Source organism: Podarcis bocagei, assembly GCF_964188305.1.
Source record: "Podarcis bocagei genome assembly, chromosome: 5".
In the NCBI taxonomy this organism is placed as follows: domain Eukaryota; kingdom Metazoa; phylum Chordata; class Lepidosauria; order Squamata; family Lacertidae; genus Podarcis; species Podarcis bocagei.
This window is the reverse complement of record NC_138129.1, coordinates 27,958,951-27,976,791: the sequence shown is the minus strand read 5'-3', so window position 1 is coordinate 27,976,791 and position 17,841 is coordinate 27,958,951. Positions and strand designations below refer to the sequence as shown.

General features: G+C 38.3%; 1 protein-coding gene across 17 annotated transcripts in view; it reads right to left on the bottom strand.

The window, feature by feature from the left end:
- The window catches only part of PTPRT (protein tyrosine phosphatase receptor type T), a 614,745-nt gene that overhangs the window by 87,664 nt on the left and 509,240 nt on the right, over positions 1-17,841 (bottom strand). For 9 of the 17 annotated variants that reach the window (XM_081195989.1, XM_081195990.1, XM_081195993.1 and 6 more), the window contains one exon: positions 11,918-12,053. In XM_081195989.1, coding sequence (XP_081052115.1) covers positions 11,918-12,053 — 136 coding nt within the window. Of the gene's footprint in view, positions 1-10,845; positions 10,867-11,917; positions 12,054-17,841 lie in introns of all 17 variants that reach the window. The other 8 variants (XM_081195978.1, XM_081195992.1, XM_081195980.1 and 5 more) reach the window with 1 other exon arrangement.

The window sequence follows — 17,841 nt, the reverse complement described above, 5'->3', positions numbered from 1 at the left end:
CTGAATAAGGAAAACATGCTGTCTCTGTGTGTAGGGATATCCCCCCCCCAAAAAAAAATAATTGAGAGAGGCACCCCCTGTTTGTAGGGTGCCAACAATGTGGATGAGGTAGGAGAGTTTTTGGCTCAGCTCTACAAAATGTATATTGCTAGTATATGAAATTGTTTCTGTTTTTTTAAAAAACCCTGCAGATATGAAAATGCATAATTATGTATTCTGTATATAAATGATATCTCATTATTTCACAATAATATGATTCATTTAAAAGTGTATTGGCTTGAAAGGGAGTTGAAAAAAATACCCAGACCACTATCTACAGACACACACACACACACACACACACACACACACACACACACACTTAAGCTGTGTTCTTCTTGAGAAATCTCCTGTTCTTAGAAATGAGAATTAAACCTGCATGTAGATTTTCATGCATCATGATCACACATGCATATACACCTTGTACAGTTGTGCATAGTATTCCACTGATGCATTGCCTAATTTGAATACTGATATATTATCAATTATTATACACCAGCCCCAAAACAGCTATGGTGATGCACAAAAGGAGCCCACAAGACTCCTCAGTCTGCTGGAGCCCACATAGCCCACTTAGAAAATCAGTGATCATGCCAATAAACTGCTTGGGGGACACAATTTAATCTTCTCATCCTCTCTGTGAAACAGGTAACTGTTGTGATTGTCAATTGTTTAACAGAGCTGGACATGCCCAGCCCTGGCAGTGCTGCATACAAACTGCAGGAATGCAGCCAATTATAGTCCCGGAACAGAGTGCATAATATTATTGTCTCATTTTGAAATCTCATTCTTTTCTCCCAAATATTATTCACTATGAGGGGCAATCGACTTCTACGTATATAGTTTCTAAGACTACCCTACTGACAATATACAACACACTACCTCTCAGCTTCCAAAGTACTGTTAATGCAATTTGGGGTGTTCTTTTGCATTGGACATCTGAGAGTTTGGCCCCAACATAGACCTGTGTAGCAATGCATCATGGTAGAAGTTGTCCTGTCTTGACAAACATGACAATGACACACTATCATAGGAGAACAGACAAGAGCAAGAACAGTACAATGAAACACAGGGAAATTCAGCTCAACACAGAACTACTTGAAAAGATTGCAACAGTGTTCTGTGTCCAAAAAAATGGAGGAGGTTGGCAGTTCTTGAACACTGTCACCAGCAAGATGACTATTACAGTCTGAACTATTTTGTCTGCAATTAACAAACCAGTTGCTCTAGTATAAATTAAGAGTTGTCATGTGGTCTTGTTGAGAAGATTAGGGATAAGATTTTCCCCATTCTCTTCCTTAGCTCTTCCATTAATTTAGTCTGCCCTGCATTCTATTTCTCTTGAATTCCAGTTTAACTAGGAAAACTTCTGAAATTAACTCTGGAACTGAAGCATGCACAGTTTGCTACAGATTACAGTTCTTTTGCCTCTTTACTCATCTCTATGTTACCAGTGAGCATGTACCCATCAATACAATACTGGAACAAAGAGATCTTCATGTGATCATGTACATGACTGCATCAGAATGACATTCTGTCAGGTGTTTCACTGATATACATATGTTGTCCTGCACAATGGTAAACTACCAAGGAAAAAGCTTACTCATGTAACTGTATGTACAATCACATCAAGATTCTTTACTACAGTGTTTTATCAGAGCACAAAAGTTCACATATGCATTGTTAAAACACCACATAAAAACTATCACAGTGCAATCATACCCGTGGTTAGATACTGGGTTTTTTTTGCAGTGTTTTATTAATGCAGATAGGCACATTCGAAATGGAGGAAAGATGTCAATAAACTGAAGGCATTGAAAGACGACATGCACTGACCATTGCTCTGTAAAACAAAACAAAAAACAAACAAACCATGGAACCACAGAAGATTCCCTAATGCACAGATTCCACTCTGGAAGCATCTACTCTATGACTCCAAAATATGAGGAGAAATTCAGATGAGAAGAATTTTGGAAGATTGATCCAGAATAAATGATTTGTGGATTGCAGGCAGGGATGAGGGTACATTTTCTCAAGTCTCAGATTTTAAGTATAATTCAGTTGCCATGCTGAATTCACACTGATAGAAGCCATTTAATCTCCCCTCTGCTTGTGAGTTGCTAGGCATTTGCAAGATCCAACTGCTCCTTCCTCTCCCTTTCCAAATAAGTGTTGCAGGGCTTGTAGAAGTAGAATTGCTGTTATTTGTTCTGTGGATAGTGAGTTTCTACACTGGGGGTTGGAAACTAGTGCCCTCCCCCCAGTGTTTTTGGACTACCACTCTCACAATCCTTGTCCATTGGTCAATGGTGGCTATGGCTGATTAGAGCTGGAGTCCAATAACATCTGGGGGACCAGGTTTCCTCTATTCCTGTTCTATGTCATACTCCCTTGGACCACCTCTACAGTCAACAGGTGCTGAGGATGACAGGACAAATGTTAGTGTCTCTGTCTCAGTCATTATATGATAAGTACTACAAGCAAGTCCACTACAGATGCTATCCAGTGATGCACAAGATGTCCTGGAATGCCCTGGCAATTACCCTATTGTACATGGAGAACATGCTTTGGTGTGGAGAATGGGTCCTCTAGAACGGTTCCTCTAGAAGAGCGCTCTTCTGCTCACTGAAGGGGTGTTTCAAACTTAGCAGGAGAGGGTTGTATGAGAAAAGTGATCCCGCCCCATCCAAAAAATTGTTATGTTTCTGCAAGCTCTTGCATTAGACTTCTACAAGTTGCTTCTCATAAGCTTTCTCAGTCCACTGGAGCTGATAAGCTACAACCTACCTCCTTCTTATTCATTCATGTTATTTACAGTATTTATTTATTTTCAGGATTTATATTTTGCCTTCCCACCAAAGTTTCAAGGAGGCTAACAGCAGCATACTTGGTTGAAAACACAATAAATAACAATACCAATATGGAAATAGCAACTTACCACATATTTATTCTGTAATGTACCATTGGTATATTATTGCGGTACACTGTCAATGAGCAGACTTCTGTTACTTGTGCAAGAGTTCACAGAACAGCACTGATGTATATTCACCTTTTGCTAAACAGCTCATTGTACAGTGGTGCCTTGCAAGACGAAAAGAATCCGTTCTGTGATTCTCTTCGTCTAGCGGTTTTTTCGTCTTGCGAAGCAAGCCCATTGACGGATTAGCGGATTAGCGCTATTAGCGGCTTTTAGCGGCTTATCGGATCAGCTGATAAGCGGCTTAGTGGCTTAGAAAAAGGGGGGGAAGGGAAAAAACCCACAGGAACTCGCAAGACATTTTCGAAGCAAGCCCATAGGAGATTCGTTTTGCGAAGCACCTCCAAAACGGAAAACTCTTTCGTCTAGCGAGTTTTCCGTCTTGCGAGGCATTCGTCTTGCGGGGCACCACTGTATGTTAAAATTAAGTTTTATACCCTTTTCTTTGCAAAGCTTCAATTCCATGTATGCTGGATGTACAGAATCATCTCCACATAGAGAATTAGTAGTTTGAGTATTGTTGCCAATATAAATAAAACTAAATGATGCTTCAAGCAAAGCTATTATATCCTTGACTACTTTCCTCCATCCTAATATAGTGTGAATTTTGACATGAAAGGCATATTCACACATTTTATCTTTCCATTCAGTTATTGAAGGAAGAGCCAGTGCCCTCCAATATTTCACATAGGTTAACCTCTCTGATATCACTGATAAAGTTATTACCTAATGCATGTGAAATGAAGGATGTATTGATTTTGGAATAACTGTTTCTTGCCTTGGAAAAAAGCATATAATCATTATTTTCTATGTGCTGACAGATAACCTCTAAAAATACATCATGCCTTTTCTTAAATAATGTATTCAAAGGTTTAAGTGTTTCCTTTTCTTCCTATTTTATCAGGGAAATTATCCATAACTACATTCATATCTTCCCTTAAAATGAGTTCTATGAATTCTATGAATATTTAGCAAGCGTTTCCAAAAAACAGTTTTTGTTCAGAACTGGGTGCACAGATGTGTGTGTTAAGAAATTAAGTTCTTAAGCTGATGTTCCCCTTTCATAAGCACCTTTGTCTTTCTATTAAGCACCCAATGGGGGCCTGTTTGTTTCAGCTGGCCTATGCAGGAATATTTTCTTTTTGGTACTGCGGTTCTCTGAGCAGATTACATTGTTGAAAAAGTATATGATATTCTGGGATGGAAATCTACTTTTTAGTACTGCTGTTTTATGCATGCTGTGGGTGTTTAGAAGAAATTGTATTGCATTTTTTATTCTATTATTATGAAGCTGTAATTTTAAAATTGTTATGTAAACTGCATTGAGAGTGTATTATTCAGAGGGGTGGCCTATGCATATTCTAAACTTAATTTCTGACTTCTGGGGATTGCACATAATGGATAACCATCACAGGCTTCAAAAGTATAGGAGTTAAGCCACATGGCCTTGCCCATTTAAATCTTACTTTAAGGATAAGGGGGATTACAATTTAGCATTTCTGATGCCTGCAGTCCAGATATGCAGGATATTCCAATCGATACTGACTTTTGCTGATCTTCATGGGTGACAGGCCTGGAGAGTTCTGTGAAGGCAGCTTGCTCTGGTCAACAAACATTTCAGTGGAAGATATCTTAGGAATGACCAGATGAGCATCTAGGACAATGTGTTAATAATAATAATAATAATAATTTTATTATTTGTACGCTGCCCATCTGATTGGGGTGTCCCAGTCACTCCCATGTGTTGGTATGAGAGACCCTGTTCGTGGTGCCGACTCATGAAAGGACCTTCTCAGTAGCATCTCCCAACTTAGTAAGGTACAGATGCATTCCTCATTATCAACATTCAAAGGAAACTAAATACAGTAGTACCTCCGGTTGCGTAACCCTCTGGTTACGTAAACTTTGGGTTGCGCAGGGGCAAACCTGGAAGTATTTTACTGGGTAGTGCTGCACACACATGCACAGAAGGGGTCCTCAGGTTGCAGAAACCTCGGGATCTGACCGAAGCTCCGGAACGGATCCCATCCACAACCAGAGGTACCACTGTACATTCCTGTTGACCTAGGCATTTGATGGCTGAAATGCACTGCTCCTAACAACCCTACAATCACTAGTGATGAGGATATTTGATAGTTTTCAAATGTTTTGGATTGTTTACATATTTAAATGTTTTGTTTGGCTCCTTTGGAAAGGCAAGATAGATAGTTGATAAGAGATAAATAGTGCCGCCAAATAGATTTGAGGCACTAATATTCAACAAGGGTCAACCTTAATTTTTTAAAAAAATATATAAAATTGTCCAGTAGCACCTTAGAGACCAACTAAGTTTGCTCTGGGTATAAGCTTTCGTATCTGAAGAAGTGTGCATACACATGAAAGCTTATACCCAGAACAAACTTAATTGGTCTCTAAGGTGCTACTGGACACTTTTTTAATGTTTTTTGACTGCGCCAGACCAACACTACCTGACATTCACTACCTGAATCTTAATTTTTGAAGGTAATTGTAAGCTCTCAAGAAGTATTTCAAACTGAGTGAGTTTACGTCAGTTAGATAGAATCTTTGACTGTTCACCCATCCCTAATTTCAGTCATGTTTACTTCTTCTGGCAATGTGGTCTTTTTCACCCTGAAACATTTTCTCCTTATACAATCCCACAATGCCATTGTTTCCCCCATTTGGATAGCAAATGCTACATTCAGAAAAATCAGATGTGTCTATTACTGATCAGTTATCATGCCCTGGGCCATGAGCAGATGTCACTCTGATGTCTGAAGGTAGTGCCTCAAGTTTGTCTAATTAACTCACTACTTTTCTGCCTCATTGCCTTGAAAAGCAAGAGAATCTCATACTAGATTCTCTGTGGGCTAAGAGATTATTATGGAAGTCTGAGTACAATGTAGCTAAGACACATATGGTTGCTTTTTTTTCTTTTTGTATAATGTAAGGACTAATCTTTATTTTAAAATTATGTATTTAGGAGTTGCCGTTTAAAAAAAGAAATAATCCATTTATTATACAGACTGTTCCAGTCCATCAATATTTTGGATAGTTTCTCATCTCATTGTAGTTTAATCTGCATTAGCTTTAAAATAAGATACATGCGGCAAATGCATCTCTCAGTTTGACTCTATGATCCTATTGTGCAACTACAGATCAAAATGATCGGATGAACAGATTTAATATTCATTTGTTGAGGGCATCAACTGGTTTAGTGCAGAAGAGGGTCCTATTTTGAGTCTATACTTATGTATAGTTTAATATCTTTAACAGCCGTCCCTGGTCTGTGCCCTCTGGAAATTTTGGACTCTGGCCCCCACCAGCTTCAGCCAGCATGGGCAATGGGGAGGGATGGTGGGAGTTTTAGTCCAACAACACTGGGAACACAGATTCCCCTGGAAAAAAGGCTTTCATACAAATAAGTTGAAGAAACTCAGATATGGCTTTGACCTTAGAGGACAATGCTGGCTGTACACTTGTGGTCAGCAATCTGTGGGACAGAGAATAATACTTGCTATTTTCTCCCCTTCCCTGTTCTGTTTTCGAACATGTTTCTGACTTTTAATTCACATAGATGCATTTATTTGAACCCAAATCCAAATACTGTAGTCCCAAACATCTGAAAGGAGCTAGGATGGGAAAGACTGATCTATATTGTACAGACTGGAACCAACTGAACTAGATTAAAGCACTTTGGCTCATTCATGCTGAGAAGCCCTACCATAGTTTTCTTAAAGTCTATAATATACTATATCCAATGTTGCTTGGGATTCTGAGAAATAATAATAATTAAAAAATAGTGCAGTTTTGAAATCAGTGGCTAAAATCAGCACAGTTCCAAAGGCTTCGTTTCACAATCTTGATTCAAAATGGCAACCAACTGTATCCAAAGATAAATTAAATCCTGCTCCTTGATATCTTCATGCAAAATCTGGTTATGATATCTCAAGAGGTATTCAAATGTACAGCGAACAGGCAAACAGTTAACCTTCCAAAATATATAGTGGATGTTGCTCAGGCAGGAGTATTATGTGACCCATGAGAGCAGCAAAATAAGCAGACTGTACAACGGTGATGGGATAAAATCAGGCTAAATATTTATTAACAGGCAGGGCAAGGGTTATCATGGCATTGGGTGTCAGGATGAGTTCATCATTCCAAAAGCCCCATGTTGATGGAATGGATCTGCTGGGTTTGCATTGCTCTGAATCTGTATGACGGGAGTCAGCCAGTGTTGAACCTTGTCATGGTACAAGCCAAGCAGGCAAGGTCTCACTGGGGGACCAGGCTAGAGATTCCAACCAGGCAGATACCAAACTCACACTTGGGTCTGCCATGGTCAATCCTCCCATCAGGCCCCTTATGGCCCCTCCCAATACTATGCTGATCCTGACCAATGTCATTTCCACCCTCATACAAACAATGTTCTTCCGCCTAACAAAGGAAAGCTATAATTTCACTGAGGGAAAGGCGAGAAGAAACCCCAACCAAATGCCAAAAAAATTCCTTTCAGTCCCTGTCAACCAATGACCCAAAATTGCTCAGTGAAGGCTCCAACCTGAGGGTGGGTGGGCAGGAAGCTCTCAGAGCAAAATGGCTCCCCTCCCCACTTCAGCAAGGGCTCGTGGGACAGCTTTTCCCCATGAGCCCATCACACAGAGAAGATAATGGGCAAAACCTTGCACTGTGGCAATCTATGAGCCACAGTGCCACCTGGCAAAGGCGTTCCATGCTTATTGGGCATGGAACAGGGCTTCTCACAAATTTGTTTGTATAACAATAAGATGGTATGAGTACAGTCTGCTTTAAAAGTCTAGGCTGGACCAGACTTTCTGGTACAACAGCCTTTACTTTCTAAAGCTTGCTTCGGAATTTTCTGAGACTGGTTTTGCACAGCATCAATTAAGTGCCTTTGGTTTACAAGTTAAAGGAAGATTTCTGGAATTCTGAAAATCATGTTGATTTGGTAGTTGTGAAAGAATGTTAGCTTTCCCCATTTTCAGTTGAGACAAACATTCAAAATGAGGGTGAGTGCAGAACAATTTGGAATGCTGATGGCTGACTTTGTGGCCAGATTTCAAATCTTCGTTTAGCTGTGGAATCACTGGGTTTTTAACTCTGCTTGATAACCTAGCTCAACAATGGATTTATATCTTCTATATAGCTGGAAATAATGGGACGCGCTATAACTCTGCCATTCATCAACTTTCTAAATCAGCTTTGGAGGCATGAATATCATTACTGAGAAATGTGGAACAGTACATGGTAATTTAGAAGCACAGGGTGAATTAACAAATGGACTTCATGTCCTGTCCAATGTTTAAAAATGTCTAGGATGCTTCAAAGTCTTCATCTAGGAGACCACTTTAGTTTACGGAAATTATTATGCAACACACTGTAGTAAAATCTGGTAACCAGATACTCTAACTGACCTCTGTAAATCAAACAACAATGCCTTCATTCGCAGTAGTTATAAGCATATCACAACTTGATATTAGTAACTAAGCACCTTACAGCTTGTGTTAGAGTGATCTGTTGGTGACAAATATATGCTGTATGCTAACGCAAGGAATGCTATACAGTAATTGAGAAAGGTAAACTTCCATTGTGAATGCAGAAGTTCAGCAGATGCGCACTTTTACGCCATTCAGTTTTTATCTGATTGAATTTTTATCAGGGGTTGGGAAGTAGCTAGATGTGTTAACTCTTGTGCAGGTGTTTACGAATGGGATATGCTATAGGGGAATGTACATTTAAATGTACATTGTATTGAAGCAGTGGGCAGCAGCCATATTTATAAATGAATGGAGAACATCCACATTTGGGTTCGTGTCCAGGAAAAAATTCCAATGAGCAATGTGCGCTTGCAGTTCTTAAAACAAGACTCTCAGTGGAGTTTCTGTGGACATAAGAGACCATATATTGGAAAACTCAGCAGAAACTGAAACCAAGTCCATTAACCACTTTAAATTCTGCACTTGAACTTGCAGTTTAACCCTACTACTGATCATAAATATTCTCACATGCAAACAAATTCCACTGAAATAAATGGAACCTGCATCCATTTAAAAACCATATCCTAGTACAGATCTTTTACATACATTTGTCAATGGTAATAGTGAATGCTGTTAAGGATTATAGCAGAAGGCAATTTAACACACATATGATGCCTCTAGGAGTCTAGAATAAACAAAAAACAAAAAAGGTAAGTTATAACAAATCAATATGAAATGTTATTTGGATAAAGCATGGTTTGTGATGCTTTGCCACTCATTAAAACTATTAAAATCAGAGGGAATTAATTGATCTCTCCAGTTTTTGAATTAATATTAACCAGCATTGTACTGTTATTAGCTTAATATATTTGCCAAATTTGTACTAAAAATGTAAAACAGAAGTAGCAGAAAAATATAATCTCTTTGTTATTTGTAATTTTGTTCCAGCCTCTTTACATTCTATTATGGTTCAGAAATTCCAGATATGAAAAGTACAAACTCCCAGAATCCTATCAAAAGGGGGGAAATGCTATTTTCCTTCACATGAATGAAGACAAATTTGAGACAATAAACAAGAGCACAGGAAGATGTTATCAGATTTCAAAAGCTCTGGTAACCTGACAAGCACACAGGACTCTTGTTAAATTTCCTTTTCACAATAAAGGGGATTATTATTTTTCCCTCTCATGGATTATAAAAGCTGCTAAAGAGGCAGAAGAGTATAAGGGATTCAGAACACACGAGGCTGAATTTTAAACATGAATACAAGAAAATGAATGCAGGATACAGAAGAATGTCCTAATCCTAATGTACAAAGTCGTATTTGCAGATATTATCTTAAGAGTTTCTAAGCATCTTCAACATTTACTGAAGCAAATGGAAGCTGAGGTCAACTTTAGTGCATCAGCATTTCTTTTATTCATGGTTCTCAGTGGAGTGATTGCTTTTGCAACTCTGAAGATGCAGCTCTTCAGAAATGAGCGTACAGAAAATGGGAACAAGTGTATTGAACAAGTTGTAGAAATGGTTTTCCTGAGACAATAACACATAAGTAGCCAACATGATGCCCTCCAGACATTGTTAAACTACAACTCCCATCAGTCAATTCTCAGGGGTTGTAGGAATTGTAGTCTGACAACATTTCGGGGGAGAGGTACCTCATTGGCTACACCTGCCATATTGTTTGTCCCAGGACAGCTTTTACGGCACAGTGACAACACAAATGTAGCTACAATCATTATCAAGCAGTCATACTCCTACAATTAAAACAACAACACTACAAACAGTGTGACTAAAGATGGGAAACTGAGCTACTTGCATGTGCAAACTCACGTTACCATCGCATTGCTGGGATGTAGCAAACTATGGGCTTCCTTTAAAACTGTGCTTTGGGAAATATGAGTATAATGTCAAAATAATGACATGTGTTAAACAAGGACAACCCCGCCCCCCATTCTTTTAAAATACCAGCTCAACGGAATCACTACTTCACAGTACGTGATAGGTGTGGTGATCATAAAATGAGAGCAAGGAAACTCAGCTGACATGCCATGCTGGTTCAGAGTGTGAGAGCCAGTGGTTCACAAAGAAAGCATATACAGATGCAAAAAAAGGATTTGGATGGAACTGCTTGATAACTTTGTTCCCAACACATGCCAGCAACGACTTCAGAAAGTGGTGAGATCATATATGGGTTGAAACAAATCCTCAGACAACCTCTCTTCCCCAGGCAAGTTTTTAATAACTTTGTCCATCTGAATGGACGGTCCAGAGGAAATGGCTGTCAGTGAGCATGCACAGTCAAGCCACACTTAGAAGGTTAATAATCACCTTGGGTCTACTGCACCGCTCCTTCAAAAAAGAATAGAAAGGCAGTTTTTTGAAGCATCCCACACATTTCACAGTTTGTAATATTGAAGTCAGATGGGAAACACCATACACATTCATTTTTTTGCATATTTTGTCTTCTCTAAATACACAACACTTACACAATCAGAAAATAAAGTTTGCAGACCGTGTCCTCATAATTTACTATTCCAGTATGAAAACAGAAGAAATTCAGCTTTAATAACATTGTTTCTACGCTTACAGAAATGCTACTTAACATCTGAGAGAGTAGAAGTGCTTGCTAATTAGGTTCCTCGGCACCTCCATGAGGCACTGTTTCCTTTTTATAGCTAAGTGAAATGACTTGCTCAGATAGTACAAGATGGCCCTATCTAAACTACAAACTTATATTGGTTTTATTAATAGCTTCAACAAAGAATTCTGGGAATTGCAGTTTGGTGAAGTGTTGAACACTCTGGTAGAAAGCACACACGCACGCACACGCACATGCACACACACACACACACACCCCTTGCTGCCTTCAGTACAATTCCCAGAATTTGCTGGGAAGAGGGAATAGACTACATCACCAATATAAGTCTGCAGTGTGGATATGCCGAGTGATAGAATTGGGTCTAGAACTCAGGACTTCCAATTGTATTCTTGTTTTGCTTATATGTTTGTACATTCATATTGGAAAATGAAAATCCAAAATGTTCTATCATCTTCACACACTTACCATGCCAGAAAGAAAGATGTCAATGGAGAAGGGAAAGACCCAAATCATTGCCCTCATCAAATTGTGCACACGAGAAATACTAACACCATGCATCACAGCCAGTGGGATACAACCACAGAGAAGTGATTCCCACATATTCAGTGAACACATGAAGGGCAGATTAGCTTTTCAGGCATGTATCTAAAACTCCATTTAAGAAAAACAACAGCCCTAAACTATCTATGCCTCTGCTCCCCCAAATGAGCATAAAATATGCTCAAACAAGGTATGAAAATTTAAAACAAAAGGTATTAACCATTCCCAAAACAAAGCAAATTAGAGATCTTAGAAACTTACCTTCTCTTGATGGTAAGCATTGCTCCCAGAAGGATAATTACAAACATCAGAAGGCCAGCTATAACTCCTGCCATTTTCACAGTGTTGTCAACCTGCTTTTCTGGCTCCACGGCATTGGAATTCTGTGTAGATGCTCCTTAAGAAGTTGTAGAAAAAAGGGAAATAATAATGACAATAAAAAGTATTGTTGAAATATCCCAGGCAAATCATTTTTCAACAACAATTTCACGGTAACATTTCAGAAGACCAGTCCTGCATTAGATCATCAGAGAAAGGAAGATGTAACCTTATTCCAAGTATGATGTAGCATGAGGCAAATTTTTCATAGATGGTATACAATTACACACTGACACAAGAGACTAAACAGCAAGCAGACTTTAAGTAAATGCTGCAAAGTTATGTAACCAAATAGTTTTACAGCTCATCCTCCCAAAGGGAATCTGATGGTTTTAAGGCCCATTATTATTGCTTTCTAGGCTCTCAGACTCACTTGTTATAATCCATCAGCACACGCTTATAGTATGACATTTCTGTATTGTAGATATCAAAACTATGGAATATTGAGCGATGACTGAAATGAAATGGAAAAGTTTTATTTCCTTAGATCCTTATGTCTCTACTTTACATGCTCTTTGTGACAAAGTTCACTTTGACTAGTTTCTATAAAACAATTAAAATTGACATTCCCACATCACATTCCACTGGTTTCAACAACTGTCCTGTCTCCTCATCACCAACACCAAAAATCATTGAACACTATCTGAATTGCCAAAGCTTAATGGCTGGAAAGTGGGAGAATATGAACCTGGCTCTGTCCACCTAATAAGACTTCAACAGGTACCCTAAATCTTCTCTCTTTCCAACCAGCAAATATTTCAAGCAGGGATGAGCAAATCTCTTGATTTTGCTTTATATTAGTTTCTCATTTTTCTAGTCCTAAGTTCAATTCACCCCATTTTCACATTCATTTTTTCTTGTGAAAATTTGTACACACATTTGTGAACATTCCTCCAAATATATGCACCTTTTGCCTAATGTATGCATTCTGACAAGCAGTTTTTCCATAGGAGAATGCATTTTTGTACATTGTTTTCACTCATTTATGCATTTTTGCATGCTCTTTCCACTAAGACACATGTTTGTATGCATGCATTGATTGGAGAACTGCATTACAAAATTCACAGAAGTACAAAATTCAAAGGCAAGCTGTATTTTGGTTTTTGTATTGATTTGAGAAGTGCAAATTGGGTAAATTCTCATTAAAATACAAACCCAATGGTTTTCTCTTCCATCCCTACTTAACTGTTAGCTCTCAGGCTGGGAGATGCCTGCCAGAAATTTAAAACACTGTCCTAATTCTACCCAACCTTTGAGCTGGCCCGTAGAACTCTTAAAAGCCTTTTACCCCATCGATGAATGTCTCCAAATACTGGTCACTAGATGACCATTTGAATAAAATGTATTTCATCCATCTCAAACAATTGTCCAAGAGCATTTTGTAATATCAAAGGAGCTTCTTATGTCCTTTGAGATTCCTAATAAATCATGGGGAATTCTGACGACAGTGGCAAAACTGGATTTTCATGATCTGGAGGCATTTAAACAAAATGAAATGAAGCTAGAAGCAAAGCCAATGAAAGAAGATGTTTTAAGAGGATGTGTGGAGAACCAACAGAAGAATATGAAGAGTCTTCAGCTATCAATCTACAGTGGAAGAGTCTTGTTTGCATTATGCTGCATTGTTTATTGAAAGTCACTTTGAGTGGCTGTGAAAAGAAAGTGAGTAAATAAAAAAAGATGAGAGATTGGATCTACAAGGTAGATTTGGCTACATACTTAGAAAAATATGGATTGTGCATTTATCTCAAAATCACAGGTAGGACCTACATGTTTCACACCTTTTCACAGCTCATCCTCCCACTTCTGTAATAACTAACTTCTCAAATAGACATCTAGGAAAGAAGTATTAATACTGGCAGAAAATAGAAGCTAAACCTGAAATAGGAGCCATTGAGGTAAGGATGATTATTCTCAAGTTTGAAAGGGCAGACAAACTGAATAAAGAGGGGGAGGCTTATCAAACTGAATAAAGAGGGGGTGGCTTTCAAGATCTTGCAGAAATCTGCATAAAACTATAGCAGCACTTTCTTGATGCATTTCTGTGTATTTGTTTAGTACTTTAACAAACAAAAGGTCCACCAAAAAATCATGCTTTTGAGGACCTCTGTGGTTGGTTCTATACTTAGCAAGTGGGTGGAACTAGGAAGGCTATCCTCAGCAGAAGGGCCATATTAAAGGGATGCTATATGACAGAATAATCTAGAAAGGCTATGGAGGAAGAATAGCAAGTGACCAAGCAAAAATAAGTGTAGAATCTCTCTGTGACAACTGAGATGGTCAGACGAAAACTAGATTCTAAGTGTTGCTTTGGGTAGTATCAAATCAAAATCTGGGTAGGTGTTCAGAAAGTAGATTCCAGCCACCAGAATTTTTTGAAGATAATGCTTAGCTGTAAAATGACACAACAGAATTCCCTGCCCATAATTAGCACTGTCAGTACCTATTGCCATTCTTGCTCAAAGCCCTAAGCTGTTGTTAGGAATTATATGCTTGAAGAAAATTTATATTATCGGCATCAGAGCTTGTCCAGAAATCTTCTGTAAAGACTTGCAATGATTTTTCCAAATTTTATATAGCCCAATGTAAAAAATAATAATGATACATATTCCCATTATATCACAAGGCTAGAGCAGTATTATTTGGTTAAGAGAAATATGCTAAGAAAATGGAAAGGAAATATGGCAGTATGTTGTTGTCCAGGATCCTTTAGAATACACATTTGAGTGCAAAAGGGATTTCTCTTCTCTCTCTCTCTCTCTCTCTCTCTCTCTCTCTCTCTCTCTCTCACACACACACACACACACACACACACATACTCCATCCACCCAAACTGATTTTTCCCCACACATAGTACCAGAAGTCTTTATGAAGTTCCCTCAGGTTTCTATATAGTTATTTGTTTGACAGCAGAAGAGCTGCTTTCATAATGGAGCAGTCCCAAGAAGCATGTGGAGATCATACATGATCAATATAGTTCTGGGTATAGTCGACTATAAAACCATCTGTTGTGCTGAGCACATTTGAGTAAATGTGGTATATTGAAAGAACAAATTGCAGTAAATTCAGGGTGTATATAATACCCCATAATGTGTGGAGTACAAGTAGCTGTTCATCAAATTGATCAATAAAGTTTCACATCACATTGCAGAATGCTCTGCTGCATATATGTTCCAAATGTAAAGGAAAACCTGCCTTGCTAGATAAAAATAATGATCAGAAACAGGGTCCCTCTAAAATTCTATGGTTCTACAGCTGGCTGCTTTTTCCATGTATTCCTGTCAGAGCTGTGACTGCATTTATTTGGAGGATATGTTAAAAGTGTGGCCCTTAGTGTAAGAACCTCCTGGTGAGTACCCCCACCTCTTTTTCTAAAAAAAAAGAGCACTGATCAAAACTGAAATGAAAATCAATCTTAGTCCACAAATTACATGTGCAATCTTTCTTTCATTAAAGTCAGTTTTCAAACTCTCACTGCTTCTAGTGAATCCGGAAGATATTAATGTCTCCAATCATGCACATTCTGATGGATCATTGAACTTGCACTCACACCATCCAATCCTCCTTTATGTATTTTGTGTTTTTGTTTTTCCCCATTATGAACTGTAGTATCACCTAACCTTGGTATTTATACTCAAACAGAATGTATATGTTTTTCAATTAATTTCACTTGGTTTAATGTCCCTAAGGTTTCCTCATGTTCTTTGCATGAGGCTTTTGCATATCTTGATTTGCATGACGAAGTTACATACATTTTGAGAATTGTCCTTTTCAGATGGAATCTCAAAAGTTTGTTGATACTGTTGCCCAAAAGTCACAAATCTCATCAACCCAGAAAATAATATGTCTTAAGGTGATAGATCATTTATCCACAGGAAACAATTGTACAATTGAAAGGATATCCATACAATTTCAAATCCCATCAATCTGACACATAGAGCTACACATGCAACTTTGATAAAAGACATTTGAATTGTGTCAGGATGTTAGGTTTCAAAGCTCTCTAGAGCTTTCAACCTTTCTAACTCATTCTTTTGATTTTGGCCATGAACACACCTGGTGCTGTAATGACTGCCAAGTTAATGGTGAATTGTTTTAGAATTTGAACTACACGTGCAAAATCTTCATCTAACGTAAATTTTCCTGAAGATATTCATTGCTGGTGACATGAGGTATTGTTTTGAGAAAAAATAAAAGAAGTAATTAAACACATACAGATAATGGGTGTGTGTCTTTGTTGCAAGTCCCTTTCACTACTTGAAAGGATTTGAGAGTAATTCACTCTGAGGCCAGTCTTTGAAATGCAAAGAATCAGACGGAGACTTTTATCATATGTGGTGGACGTGTGATAAAGTAAAAACATTTTGGGAATTGATCTACAATGAACTAAAAATAGATGTTTAGATATACCTTTCTCAAAAAAACGGAAGCATTTTTGCTAGGTTTGATGGGAGAGGAAATAGATCAAAGACTATTTATGTACGCCACAGCAGTAGCAAGAACTTTAATGGCCCCAAAGTGGAAGTTACAGGAAGTACCTACGATTGCAGAGTGGCGGGTGAAGATGATGGACTTTGCAGAATTGGCCAGACTGACCTGCAGGATTCAGGACCAGGACGATCAAAAATTTCAAAGGGACTGGAGTAAATTTATTGTATATTTGAATCATAATTGCAAAAATCTGAAGACATTAGCAGGATTGAAATAAATCCTACAATGTGGATAATAGACGTGAAAGAACTAAAATTTGAGACAGGACTTGAAAGTGGAAAACCTGCTGAAGGGAAGGAGGGAAGTCGTATGCTCGGCAGAGCAGAAAGTTTTATGTTTGTTATTGCATTGTTGAAAATATTGTTTAAGGAAGAAAATAATAAAAACATTAAAAAAAAAGAGGAGGCCAATCTTCATAACCTATCAACTGTTGTCACTGAGATGATCCTCGGGGACAGCAAGTGCCCTTCAAGGAAAATCTCTGTTGCTTGCTGCCAAATTTCAGCAGCAGAGAATCCTAGGCTCCTTATGGTGTGGAAATTGAGCTCAGAGTCATGTGTCCTCCGAGTCCAAGTCCAGTTCTGTGGCCCTCTTTAGGTCCCAAGCTGAAACAAAGAAGTAGAAAGCTTCTTTTTATCCTATAAAACTGTTGGAGACTGACCTCTTAAGCTTCTGCGTTTCCTTCTGCTGCAAGGATTCCTTAGTATCATGAGGACAGAGTACATTCCTCACCAATTTATGTCAATTATGTACATGGGTAAGCTCCTTTTCTTCAATGGGGTCGCTAACATTTGTAGAAAAGGATCCCTGCCATTTTGCATTCTTGATATGTGTTTCTCTGCATCTTTTAACTAATTTTAAATTCTCGTAAGCTGCTTTTGCAAGCACAAAACTGAAAGGCACCATAGAAATGTTTCAAAAATAAATAAACACACAAGTAAATTTGAAATACAGGGAGAAATAGGACATTCCTTGTCTGTGGAAAAGGGCTGTAGCTCAGTGACATTCACCCCCCCCCCCCAGCATTTAAACAGACTATTGCATATAATACTGGAGAGCTAGATGCTCCAATTATCTGATTTGCTTTAAAGTGGTTTCTTACATTCACTTTTCATTCCTTAGCCAATGTGTTATACTAAGGATGTTTTGGTGCACTTCCTACGCAATACATGGTAAGTTTCATTACAGTTCACTACATTCCTCCATTCTATTCTACTAGTTAATACTGAGTTTTATTCATACTAATGTGATCAAGAGAATTCTGCGAAGACGCGTGGAAGATGCTAAACTGATCCTTGAGATGCTGATAAAATGAA